Raw genomic sequence first — 12754 nt, 5'->3', positions numbered from 1 at the left:
AATATTTTAATGATGATGCATAGTTAATAAATTAAAATAACAATAGGCTAATTTTAGCCTTTCCCTAGGGTTGGTTCACCCTCTGCATTGTGTGTTGTATCGACAAAAAATATTCTTCGATGCTTTGTGTCCCTTTAACTTAAATAACTAAATATAAGCATAACATATTTATGCTTATAAATATAATGCATTGTTTAAAAGACGCTTTGTAAAAAAAAAAAGGAAGAAACATTCAATGACGTCACAGTGCCGGGAGTTCGTAGATTGATGGATCACCATTCGATTCAGTTGCATTCGGAGCAGAAGCGAAAAAGAAGCGAGAGCCCATTTAGCAGTAGTAACGTTATCTGTAACATTAACAGCCCAACTGTTTGCGTACATATACCATGAAAAGACTACATCGGCAAAGAAGAGTAGTGGGTGAAAGCTGACCATCAAGAAGGTTTGTGTCCAAATGGCTGTGGTTTAAATCATGTTCTGGGGGAGCCCTCCTTTCTCCCTGCTTGCATGGGTGTTAGTTTTGGTGTTTAAAAATATATGTATATTTTCTTGAAATATAGCTTTAATATTTGACTTCTGAAATCTGTTGGTAATTTCTTGTGTTTCTCTGTTTTATTTTTTTCTTTTAAAAAAAAGGCAGAAGAAGAAAGGCATCATTGGGTTTATTTAAAAGACAGTTCTAGAGCCAATGGCTCTACAGGTTCCAACTGATGCTCAACCAGATCCATCTGTCCTTGAGACAGCAGTTCTGCAGGATCCAGATGATCCTCAGCCGGACCTATCTGTCCTCAAGCCCACGGCTCTGCAGAATCCAGTTGTTCCTCGTACATTGCCACCTTGGCCTGTCCAGAGTGTTTTCAGGAGAAGACGACGCATTGGAGATCCAGTTCCATACATTCCTCCAGTGACTCGTAAATGTTTTTCTGTTTGCCAGCCATTTCTTGTTTTTGCTCATATACGTTTTTTCACCTGTGTCTAGTAAAATGTTTTTTTTTTTTATTTGTTGTATGTCAGATACCTCATACCTCATTCCAGTTTATTTTGTCTGCCAATTCACACCCACTTCTTCCACTGAAGTCCATGTAAATTAATATGCTCTTTTTTATTTTTGCAGTTCCATTTGGTGAACTTTATGAATGGGGAAGGTTAATTGGAAAAGGAGGCAATGGCTCTGTGTATGAGGGGATCCGGAAATCTGATGGCCAGAAGGTAGAATAACTTTTGCTCTATTCACGAAATATATCAGTTTGATCAGTGCTTTAATCAAAACATTTTAATTTATTTAAAAAAAAATTGTTTTAATGAGAATATTCAGTCATTAATAGTAATTAATTAATTAATTAATATGATTGATTTAGGCATTTTTGTTTATCCTTTTTTATTTTATTTTGCAGGTCGCCATCAAATTTATTCCAAAGAGGACAAGCGACAATAATATAAAAATTGCAAGTTGGCAAAACTTTATAAATATATCTGAATTAATCAAATTTATCTAAATACAAGTTTGTGAGAATTTCAAAATCTGCTTTTCTACCACTGGACCGACTTCAAGTGGAAACATTACTGGAACTGTTCCTTACTGTTCTTAGAACTGTTCACTCCGCTGGTGGAAAAGCAACTAAACATACCTATAGTGAACTACCTTTCTATGGATTTTGTTTTTGTAGCTTGGATGTTTTGAGCCAGTGTTTGAAGAAGTGGCTATAAATCTGGTGATGAAACAGCCCCCGCTAAGTCCATACATAGTGTATATGTTGGAATGGTTTGAAGAGGAAGATGATTACATCCTCATTCTGGAGTATCCATGTCCCTGCAAGAGTTTGCGCAGATTCCTCATTGACAAAAGGCCACGACTAAATGAATCACTGGCTCGTGGCTTGATGATCCAAGCGGTCCTCGGAGCAAAGCACTGTCTTGACCGGGAGGTCTTCCATTGCAGCATTAAAGAAGACAACATGCTGGTCAATACAACAACGATGGAACTCAAATTAATAGACTTTGGCGGCAGTTGCCTCGTCAATCCTTCTGGCTTTGAAAATGGACATTTAGGTGAGATGGCTTTTTGTCTTAATGCTTACAATAAGCTCTAGTAAGATTTCAGTCTCCTGTGTACTGATTCAATGATCATATGATGTATTTACTAATTATAAGAATAGATATGTAAAAACAGAAAAATTTAATGTTTGTTTGATGTAAAATCTCTTGCTTCCGTGAACAGGGGGTTGCCACCCACCAGAGTACCCTAGTGAATATCACGCAGGACCAACAACAGTCTGGAGTCTGGGCGCTGTGCTTTACTCAATGGTCACTGGAAATAAGCCTTTTAAGACTGCATTTGACAGAATGATAGCCAATGTGACGATCGACCACACATTATCCAGAGGTAACAGAACTGATAACTACCAATAACACAAAGATTATGTTAAACAAATTTTCAAACAACACTACTTTAGTGTCACACACATGACTAACCAGCTCTCTTGTGAAAACTTGCACAGAATGCCAGGATTTGATAAACCGGTGCCTGACTCGTGATCCTGCAGAGAGAGCAACTTTAGAGGAGATCTCACAGCATGTATGGTTTATACAGGGACAGATGTCAGGAGTAACTCAGGAGTCAGGTAGTGTAACCTAGGGAAGGCAGAAGAGAAATCAGAAAATCAAGCAGTGCTTCAGTTTTTCTTTACATTTATTAAATCAGAAGATGGTCCAAATCAGTCCCAGTGAGGAAAAACAGCACAAACCATTCAGCACAAAGTCTTCAGATGGTTGAGTTTAGTTAAACAATAAGCAAGCTTGGGGCACAAAAAATAAGAAAACTCTTTGTGGAAGTCTGAAATCTTAAATATAGTTCAACTATTTGGTGGGATTTCCTAAATAAATCATTCAAAAAAGATTTTGTGCTTGTTTCTCGATAAGAAGGGAAGAGACATGAGTGGTTTTACAATTAAGATCGACCAAAAGGTAATAGAAATAGTTAGTGATGTTATATTTTCAGGTATTATTTTGGATTCTTAATTAATATTCAGTGTACATGTAAAGAGGCTTTGTAAAACCATCCAAACAAACCTGAATTGTTTATTTTAAAAGCCTAACCAGGGACTGTTGCTGCACACTAGCTTTAAGCCTAGTAGAGCATCTGCAGTGTTATTCTGCATTGTCCCTGCTAAAATAAATAAATAAAATAAATCATTGAATAAAGTGTATAATTTGTGATAAAATAAGAACAATTTATAAAAGTAAGGTCTAACAAGAATATTCCGATATAGAAATGTAATAAAGTGTGGAGTAAGTTAACACTGCAAATTGTTTACTGTATAAATTAAATATACCGGTAGGTTTATCTTTGCTAAAGCTGTTTTGTTGTCAGATTTGTATAGGCTGCTGTTACTTTAAGACTTACTTTAAGCACAGATATAATAATATGCATTAGATTTCTTTTCTAATTACATTTTCTTCAAGACATAACCGATTGTGTTCATGAGAAAAATTGCATTAGAATTTTGAGGTAATTTAGTACGTGTCCGTTCAAGCGCAAGGAGAAATTCTGTTCACATGCTTTCTGAAGCATGACTCTGTGTTCCCATCAATTAACATCTTACAGCTTAAATTCACTGATTTAAATCCATAAGGAGATCTTGTGTAGCAGGATATGTATTTCATCAGTATGTTTATTTATATAAATTGGGGAAAAAATTAGATCCACCTTATTTCACCAGTTTCCTTACTTCCTGTGGAATGATGTACATTCAAGCAGTTGTTACTGCAAAATAAACCCTTTTTAAAAACCCAGATACCAATGTGTCAAAACAACGTTTCACACCTTAAGCACGGTACATTTTTAACTCTATCGATTGTATCAATTCATGAATGACATTGTGCTGGATACATGTATAAAAAACAAATAATAATAATCTTTATTGACCAAATGCAATACAGATAGAATTCCTCATGCAGCCCATGTCATCACTGCAGTGCACTTGCAATCCGGTCAAGGACAAAGGAACATAGAGAATCCAGAGGCAGAGAATGGGTTAATACCATCATCGAGCAGGAAAAATATAACTTTTTTTAAAATACTATCGCCTACTTGAGACACATTTAATAAGACCACAGAACAGAGTTAAACGTATCAAAGAACAGAGAAGCTGCAAGTATGTACAAAGTGTCCAAGGCTCTAAATACATCCAGACTGCTTTTGGTCACAAGATAAAAGGTTATGGCATATCCACTTCACAGCAACATTCCTCCTTGCATAAGTTGTGCAATAAAAACCACATCATAACTAGAAACTGAATGCGTTTTACCAGATTGTGCTGGTAAGAATAGTTTTTTGTTGCTTGTGTAATCCAAGTCTACTGGAAACTTTTTAAGTGATATTTCTCTGAAAGCTCTGACCAAGATGCTGTTCCATCCAGATATATTGTAGTTTTATCTTTCATAAGCACCAAAACTGATACGAACAGAAGTGTTACAGGTAGTTTCAGCTGTAGGAATAAAGTGAAGTTTTGGCATACTATATGTCTGCGACCGCTATAGGGTTATATAACAAAAGCTTTATTGTTAGCACTGCCTAGACAACACGGAGTCACTGAAAGTCACTGAAAACCATAAAAAAAGTCTGACAACTAGCTTAGCAACTAACACAATGAATTGTTTTAATTGCTGATACAACAGTTGCATTTTTTTTACTGTACAGAAATAAACATGAAGTGGATGTTCAAAACACCCTTCTGCCAGACAACACATTTCATACACAGAGGTTTGATTTGACATTGGTAAGTCTTTGAGGCGTTTGTGAAACTCTGAGAAGTTTGTGAAACCTCTTTTCTGCCAAATAATGGAGTGAAGCTGCAAACTGCTCATATAAATGCCACAAACACAGGCAGAGAAATTGTAATACTCCAAACATTTGTTAAAATGGCCACTTAAAATGTGCCCAAGGCATTCTGCTGGCATCAGGAAGTGTGCAAACCACAGATAGACAGATAGATGTCATTCTACAAAACTTACAGGAAAAAAAAACTAAACAAAGACAGGAACACTCTCTTTGTCCTAATACGTCTGTGGAGTTCAAACAAAGCTGCCTAATTTACAGACTGGTTAAAAGTTTTGCAGGATGCTTAAACTGATGAATGAGAGCTGGCGGAAAGGCAGAGAGAAAGTGACGGCTTTAGTTCACATGAGCGGAGAGAGGGATGTGCTGTTATTAGAAGCTACTGTATGTTGGGCTAGTGCACTTTAGCCAGTCCCTTGCTGAGCCTTGATGTCAGTGTGAATGCTCAAGTGTGACCTTTCAAATGAAAGACAACCCCCCCCAACAAAATGTAAAGTAGAAAATAAAAAAAAATAAAAAAATTCACAAAATAATTAAGTAAAATAAGCTTGAGGCTTAGCAGTCGCTCTTCCAAAGTTTGATGGTTTTGTCATTTTCTAGTGCTGCTGATGCGATGATGTTTTCTGTGGGGTGACATGCGGTTGAGATCACCACATCTACAAAAAAGAAAAAGAACAACAATTTTCACACAACATTAGAAGTGCGCACACACATAAACGTATGCAAGTGTGTATAAATTAAACTGCAACAATCACATCAACTATGATGGAAAATAGAATAAATTACCAAAAGTATGACCGAAATTTCGTACTGCTCAGCTAGAACGATTCGCAGGAAGTGTTCAAACTGTAGGGCTTAAAATAGTCTAACACTGCACGTCAGACCCGGCATATTGCCGGAACATTGCCGGGTCGCCTTCTGTGTGAAAGCAACCACGTCCCGGGATTGATTCCGGCATTGAACCCGGGTCGGGGACCTAGTAACATTGCCGGGTTCAACCCGGGACGAGCGCTGTGTGAACAAAAGCCAGATCTAATGCCGTGTCGAAGTGATGACGCGCGTTATCGCGCGACTCTTTTACCAGCTGTTTTGAAGAAAGCTCAACGTTCGCGACAAAAAAAATGTGCAAACTGTAATGAAGCAGAGATCAGTTAGTTCCTCACTTTCCGCGCTGATGCGGAGATCCTTTGCTTCCTTCAGTGAAATTATAACGTGCCTAACGTAACGTTTACATTACACGTTACACCCTGATGTCACGTGTCGTTACGGGATCTTTACTGGTTGTGTGTGAAAGCACACACATATCCCGGGTAATCACTGGTAAGTAAAAAATCTTGCGACCCGGGAACAATTTTTTTCTGAACACTTTACCCGTGTATTTCCCAGAATGGCAGTGTGAAAGGGGCTTAAGTGACATCAGTGGTTCAACCATAATTTTATGAGGCTGCATGAATACTTACGGGCAACGAATAATGGCAGCAGACTTTCCTAGGAGAGAGGACTAATTTTTTTATTCACACTAAAAGTAGCTTCACAAAATTATGGCTGGACCACTAATGTCATATGGGCTATAGGTTGTTTAATGATATCCCTACTACAATTCTGTGCTTTGACCGTGGTAATACCCTTGCTGTCTATGGAGGGTCAGAGAGCTCACGGATTTCATCAAAATGATCTTAATTTGTGTTCCGAAGATCAACAAAGGTCTTATGGGTATGGACCGACATGAGGGTGATTTTTGGGTGAACTATCCCCCTTTAAGCTTCCAGAGTTAAAATTCCAACTTCTTGTTCCTACCTGTGTGCCCCTGTAGTTTCTGTACGATCTCCTTGGTCTGAAGGTTCCAAATATACACCATGTTGTCCTCTGAGCCGGAGACAATCCACTTAAGACAAAAGCAAAATCTTAAAAACCTTTACCACCAAAATGTGGAAATTTCAGTAAACAAAACAAAAACAGTAAATGAGTATGCACAATGGCAGTGTTTAGTGTGATGTGCTTAGCAGCTGATTAGTATAGTATAGTTCCAACGTACCTTTCCACCAGTAACAGAGAAATTTGCAAATATGCAGTACTTCTCATTTTTATGACCGGTATATGTTTTCAAACACTAAACAACAAAAAATTATATTGGTACACACAGACAAAGTATAATTGTTTTTTTTATGAATTACAACAATGTCCCAACTAAACAGAAAAAAAATCTTACCTTTCCTTTGCTGTAGTCCCAAAGCTTCAAAGTGCTAAAACACAAAGGGAACGCAAATGTCTTTTCAAAGGCCATGGATAAATAGAAATTATTTCATTACTACGTTTTTTTCTTTATTTTTAAGAATGAGCAGCATAAAAGGCTTAAGATAATAAGAAGGCTCTGACTCACTTATCCAGAGTCGCAGCCAGGATGTATTTGCCATTGGGGGAGAACTTCACAAATGAGACTGGTGGGTTGTCATCATCTAATACAAATTTGCAAATGTATTAATTTTAATCCCCGTTTATTCTTTAAATCTCTTTTTTTTTAAGATGTCATACGTTTCGTTGTTTCACTAGTTTTTTCTTGGATAAATGTTATGCATGCTTGATAAGAACAAGTTTCATAAACACTTAAGAGGTACAAACTGCTGCTTTTGAAACTGGTCTTGTGTTCAACACTAGTCAACTTACCGATGAGTGTTTTAAGGCACTGCCCCGATGCTGTGTCCCATATACGGCTGTTTAAAAGTCACATATCAGTTGGTACGCTTGTTAGTTGACATTTATCCAAACAAATTCTCACAGCCAAAGTTCACTCACCAAAGTCCATCATAACTGCTGGAAACAATCAATGAGCCGTCTCTGTTGAAATGTACCTAAAACAAAGCAACAAATAAACATTAACAATTCGAAAAGGAAAAGATCATTTAAAATAGATCAACCATTATGAACGTGATTATTTGATCTTCACAGGTCCAGTATAAAAGCACTCACCGCAGAGACAGGGTCTGAGTGCGCTGGCAGTGTCTTCAGACATTTTCCCGTTTTAACATCCCAAATCCTCACGCTCTCGTCAAACTGCCACGGAGATAATAATTAGCACATTTGCTTGCCTGAGTTAACAAGACAGTGAAATTACAAATGAATGTCAATGGACTTACAGATCCAGATACGATGAGGTTGGACTGGGGGTTGAAGTTACAGCAAAATACATAGTTGCTGTGACCTTTCAGTGTCTTTAAACACTTCCCCTGGTGATATAAAGAAACAGAATGAGAAAAGGCCCTGAATATCATAAATTGTGCTTATATAAATTTAATATATAGAGAAGTTAAGCTTTGGCTTGTGCTGTTGACTTACAGAGCTCACATCCCAAATTTTCAGTGTCTTGTCATCGGAAGCTGAGACCAGGAGGTTTGAGTCAGAGGACCAGGCCACATCCGAGATGCCCTGCAGGCGAGGGAAAACCAGGTCCCATTAGACACCTCGTAAAGTCTAAGCAATGATGGATCTGTTCAGGTACTCACCAGTTTGTGTCCAGATATCGTCTTTTCAAACTTGCCATCATATGCACCCCATATTTTGATCAGCTTGTCAGCGGCTGGATGAAAGAAAACAAAAAGCAAAACGTACAGCTTTTCTTTCACAACAAAACCATTGATTTATATAGGTGTTTCTCAAAGGGGGGCTTCGTGAGTTCATTAAAAAACAATGAATCATAAAAATGTAAATAAAATAAACAGGGCTGCCATCAAAATAAAATTGAAATTGCCATATGGCAAGTGTGATTGTCAAATAGCAAAAGACTGGCGTTTTTGTGTCACAGTGCAGCAGTGTTCATTTATAATGCAGAGTGGTGGTTTGCAGTAAATGCTGCCCCATAAAAATCCCATTGCTGAATGTTAGTAACATCAATAACATGCATTTTGGACAGCTTAATTTTCACATTTTCATAATTTCTGTGCACATATTACAATTATCAAATATAATTTTATAATCAAGTGCAATTGTGTTATTACTATAGACTAGGGGTGTAACGATACGCGTATTCGTATTGAACCGTTCGGTACGAGGCTTTCGGTTCGGTACGCGGTACGCATTATGTACCGAACGGTTCGTTGGACTAATTAATTATATTTGGAAAATAAAGAAAAGATTGTGAAATATAATGATATGCGTTCAACAAGGTAGCCCAATAACCCAAACGACGTAACAGGCAACGCCCCTGACACCCCCGAACAAGAAAAAAAAAACACCAACTTATATGTTTATGTTAGGCTACTCAGGTCAGGCGCTCGCTCACTCAGTATGCGCTGAAGGCTCGTTGCAAAATGGCCAATGCGTTTAACAGACCACAAATAGAAGATCCTCCAATAACCAACAGGTCTGGTGTTTGGGTGCACTTTACCAATCGATCGGGGCATCCAAACAAGCACGGTAATCAAAATGGACTAGTACTGTACTGTGTCGGAATTTCCTGAGCAGTACGATTCAATTAACAGGCCTGCACGTTATAGAAGAACTGTTATAAATAGAACGTATGCACGGGCAGTTTTGAAAACTCCACCTACTTTGCTCTTGGCATAGTGCAGCGCAAATCGCGTTGTATCTGAAGGGCAACGCTGAGCCCAGGATCCAGCGCCGCGCGTATCGCGTTCTGTGTGAAAGACCCTTTAGTCATTTTGCAACGAGCCTTCAGCGTGTGCTGAGTGAGCGAGCGCCTATAGTGGAAAACGCATGTTTTAAGAACATTCTTAATGTAATTTAGCCCCGTTACTATATTCCTTCACGAGCCCATTTCAGCCAGACCGTAATTCCTGCTTTGTTCCAAAAAACATAAGCCCTATAGAGAACCAATTGAGTAAAAACACACTCAATATAAAGAGTTATAGAGTTCCATATGAAAAGTTACATCTTTGTATTTGTTCATAACTACTACAACAATATAACATTTTCAATTTTTTTTAATAAGGAGCTGTTTTTGTTTTATACAGTATGCTGCTAAGAAAACACCATAGAAGATGGGTAAAGAATAGATCATTGTTCAATGTAAAAAAAAAAAAAAAAACATACTTTGTTGCCAATTTGTTCTTTTTGCTGTATCTAAAACGTACCGAACCGTACCGAACCGAACCGTGACATCAGTGAATCGTACCGAACCGAACCGTGAATTTTGTGAACCGTTACACCCCTACTATAGACATAATACAAAAACATAAACACTGAAAGAGGTTTTAGTTTCCAAATGCATCAGAGTGGGGTCTCTTGTTATTTCTGCCCAAATTCTGCAGCCCTGTATATATAGAAGTCAATAGCTACTAGCAACTGTTTGGTTACAACAAAATATCTTCTGTGTTCAACAGAAGAAAAATTCATACAGGTTTGGAACATCATGAGTTAGTAAATGATATTTAAAGTGATAGTTTTCCCAAATATGAAATGTTAATTTTCAAAACACAAATGATTATATTTTTTAATAAAGCCTGAGAGATTTCTGTCCCTCCACTGAAAGTACAATTAATCAATCCACGTCTTATGAAAAGATACAAATACTTTATGCAATGAACAGATTTAATTCAGGCTTTTAATTTACATCTAAACATAAAGCAAATGTGATGTGCTTCAGATGTAAATAAAAAAACTCAAATAAATCAAGTCAGGTTTCCTTCCTGTCAGGATTCATTAAAATCATCTTTGTGTTTCGAAGAATAAAGTCTTATGGGTTTAGAACAACTTGCGGGTGAGTAAATACTTTCATTTTTTTTCCCTTTAAAATCTCAAAAGGTATTTTGTGTTTTGGAAACCCCTGTTCTATAACACATAACTTTATAAAGGTATTAGTGCTGTACTAGTACAAGTACTTACATGAGCTCGCGAGCCACTCCCCACTTGGACTGAACTTGACAGAAGAGACTGCTTTTGTATGGCCAGCCAATGTGAATTTTAAGGTATAGTTTGGCTTCACAGGTGCTGACTGAGTTAGAGCAGAACTCACATCATTAATGACACAGTCAAAAGAGAAATTATATTGTCATAGTATATATTAGGAACATTTCTTTAGTAAGGCTGCTATCCCACTTATAATACAAACATATCCACTGCACGATACAAAAATCATCCTAAACCAAGCAAAAACAATTCCAAACGGTGTTGCAGATGACGTTTTACCTTGCTCTGGCTGGCGGAGGCAGATGATGCCGGCTGTGTTTTAGTAGCCTCTGTGTCTGGTTTCTTCTCCTCAGTTGCCATGACGACCAAGTTGAAGAAAATGGGTTTACAGAAGCAAGTTCGACGTCAACCCGACAGTCCAAAAGAGAAGCACTGATGAGTAGTTGTAAGATGTTAGTCTTCAGATGACATAGAAAGGATATGTAAAATTATTAAGCACATGTTGCCAGTCATCATCCTAATAGAGTTCTGCACTATGTATACATTTTTATTTACATTTTAAAATGTACTCATTTCCTCTCTCTCTCCATATATAACATTGTTTTTATATAATAATATATAGAAATATTTAATAGCATTTTTTCCACTTGTACTTGTCTCAATAAAGCTATTTAATGTGGAGCATATGTAAAGGTCATACAAATAATAATTTTTAAAGGTTTATATATTTAATATTATCCTCTTTTGGCATCACTGACTGTTTTGTAGCCTTTTGTGTGATAGTATTAGTGAGTCCCTGGTTTGTTAAGGACTGTTAATCTACCCTCGGATAAAAGCATCCAGGTGCTAGGTATTTTGTTTTCCCGTCATGCTCTGTACTTATAACTTCTTCCCGACTATATTATGTTAAGATCCCAGCTTTACCACTCAGGACTCATAGTCACTGATGCTGAAGTAAGCAACACACAATATAAAGCACCAAGGGTATGTAAAGAGATAAAGAAGGTAATAAGTGTAAAAACAAACAAACAAATAATTTGTTTAATTTCACAATCTTTCAAATTCTGGATAAACTGATAACCCACACCAGTAACTTACGTAAGAAAAAAAACATACTTTGAATACGCCACCTAAAGCATATGATACTAGACTAGTATAAACATAAAATAACAAAACAGTTATATAAAGAATAATCCAAGTCTGATAAAACAATGTTTCTTGTGCACGACATTTAATGATAAAACTAACTTAATGGCATTGGGAAACTGACAAATGTCTAAAACCACCTGGATAAATAGCAACGCTAAAATCTAGATATAATTTCCAGAGCTCGTGTCCGTGTCAGGAAGATCTGTATTAACACCATTACTGTTAGCAGCTATGCTATTCGAGAGACGCAGGGCCTCAGACAAAACGATAGATCATCTGTAACGCATTTAAGCAGTAATTTATGAGTAAAATATTAATTTACACATCTTCGTGTCTAAAGTCAATGTTTAACGCTATCGTTTCAGTCATCCGTCCCATCCACAATACATTAAAATACAGTGAAGATTGATGATCTTTTCTCTGCACACATGCCTCTCTCACTCTCTGCCCATACATTCAGAAAACAAAAGCAGCTAGTAAACTCACTCACCGGCGGCTGCTGAGGTGTTGATAAAAGCTGTTCTTGGCTTGTGAGGTGACTCCACTACTGGCTTTGGATAAAGATTTGTTCATGAATTGCACGACGGGCCGTTTTGATCATGCAATGAGTTAGTGATCGTTCTGAATACGACGCTGGACGAGCGCCTCTCCACCACAGGCTCAGGCGGTAATGTGGCAGTAACAGCTACTGCGCATGCGCAAATATCAACGGCGGCACAAGAGGGACACTTTTTCAAACGCCGAGATGATAAACTGTACCGTGCACAGACATAATACCGCTATTTATATGTGTACCGTGCACCATGTGGCAGTATCAGTTTTTATAACGAGCTAGAGGCTTTAAGAAGCACTTTTATATTTTATTTACTTGTAAGCAGATCTTCCAGATATTTTTGACAGTGTAAT

At 37.4% G+C, this 12754-nt stretch overlaps 2 protein-coding genes across 3 annotated transcripts; one reads left to right on the top strand and one right to left on the bottom strand.

Annotated features, from left to right (window-relative positions):
• The first annotated feature begins 1614 nt into the window (after positions 1-1614).
• Positions 1615-3096, top strand: LOC113039204 (serine/threonine-protein kinase pim-2-like). The gene is made up of 4 exons (XM_026197093.1): positions 1615-2049; positions 2219-2383; positions 2499-2621; positions 2702-3096. The coding sequence occupies exons 1-4, from the start codon at positions 1716-1718 to the stop codon at positions 2725-2727; spliced, it is 648 nt and encodes a 215-aa protein (XP_026052878.1). The 5' UTR covers positions 1615-1715; the 3' UTR covers positions 2728-3096.
• A 798-nt stretch (positions 3097-3894) lies between these two features.
• wdr5 (WD repeat domain 5) lies at positions 3895-12549 on the bottom strand. 2 transcript variants are annotated; one of them, XM_026196291.1, is made up of 14 exons: positions 12339-12549; positions 10979-11157; positions 10676-10784; positions 8338-8411; positions 8171-8260; positions 7972-8061; positions 7805-7888; positions 7631-7686; positions 7502-7548; positions 7218-7293; positions 7047-7080; positions 6873-6947; positions 6635-6722; positions 3895-5493 (listed from the first exon to the last, which is right to left on the bottom strand). In XM_026196291.1, exons 2-14 carry the CDS (start codon positions 11057-11059, stop codon positions 5393-5395), a joined length of 1005 nt encoding a protein of 334 aa, XP_026052076.1. In that variant the 5' UTR covers positions 11060-11157; positions 12339-12549; the 3' UTR covers positions 3895-5392. The 2 variants fall into 2 exon arrangements, with proteins under 2 accessions (XP_026052076.1, XP_026052075.1); XM_026196290.1 differs by having other exon boundaries at positions 10979-11131; positions 12339-12548.
• Between the last annotated feature and the right edge of the window lie 205 nt (positions 12550-12754).

Source organism: Carassius auratus, chromosome 21, assembly GCF_003368295.1.
Source record: "Carassius auratus strain Wakin chromosome 21, ASM336829v1, whole genome shotgun sequence".
Lineage (NCBI taxonomy): Eukaryota > Metazoa > Chordata > Actinopteri > Cypriniformes > Cyprinidae > Carassius > Carassius auratus.
This window is presented reverse-complemented; position numbering and strand designations above follow the sequence as displayed.

Coding starts and splice junctions, on each gene's coding strand:
- LOC113039204 (XM_026197093.1), top strand. CDS start 1,716: ATGAAACAGCCCCCGCTAAGTCCATACATAGTGTATATGTTGGAATGG. Junction 2,050..2,218: donor CTTTGAAAATGGACATTTAG/GTGAGATGGCTT, acceptor TTCCGTGAACAG/GGGGTTGCCACCCACCAGAG. Junction 2,384..2,498: donor CGACCACACATTATCCAGAG/GTAACAGAACTG, acceptor AAACTTGCACAG/AATGCCAGGATTTGATAAAC.
- wdr5 (XM_026196291.1), bottom strand. CDS start 11,059: ATGGCAACTGAGGAGAAGAAACCAGACACAGAGGCTACTAAAACACAG. Junction 8,062..8,170: donor AAATTTGGGATGTGAGCTCT/GTAAGTCAACAG, acceptor TTATATCACCAG/GGGAAGTGTTTAAAGACACT. Junction 7,889..7,971: donor ACCTCATCGTATCTGGATCT/GTAAGTCCATTG, acceptor TCTCCGTGGCAG/TTTGACGAGAGCGTGAGGAT.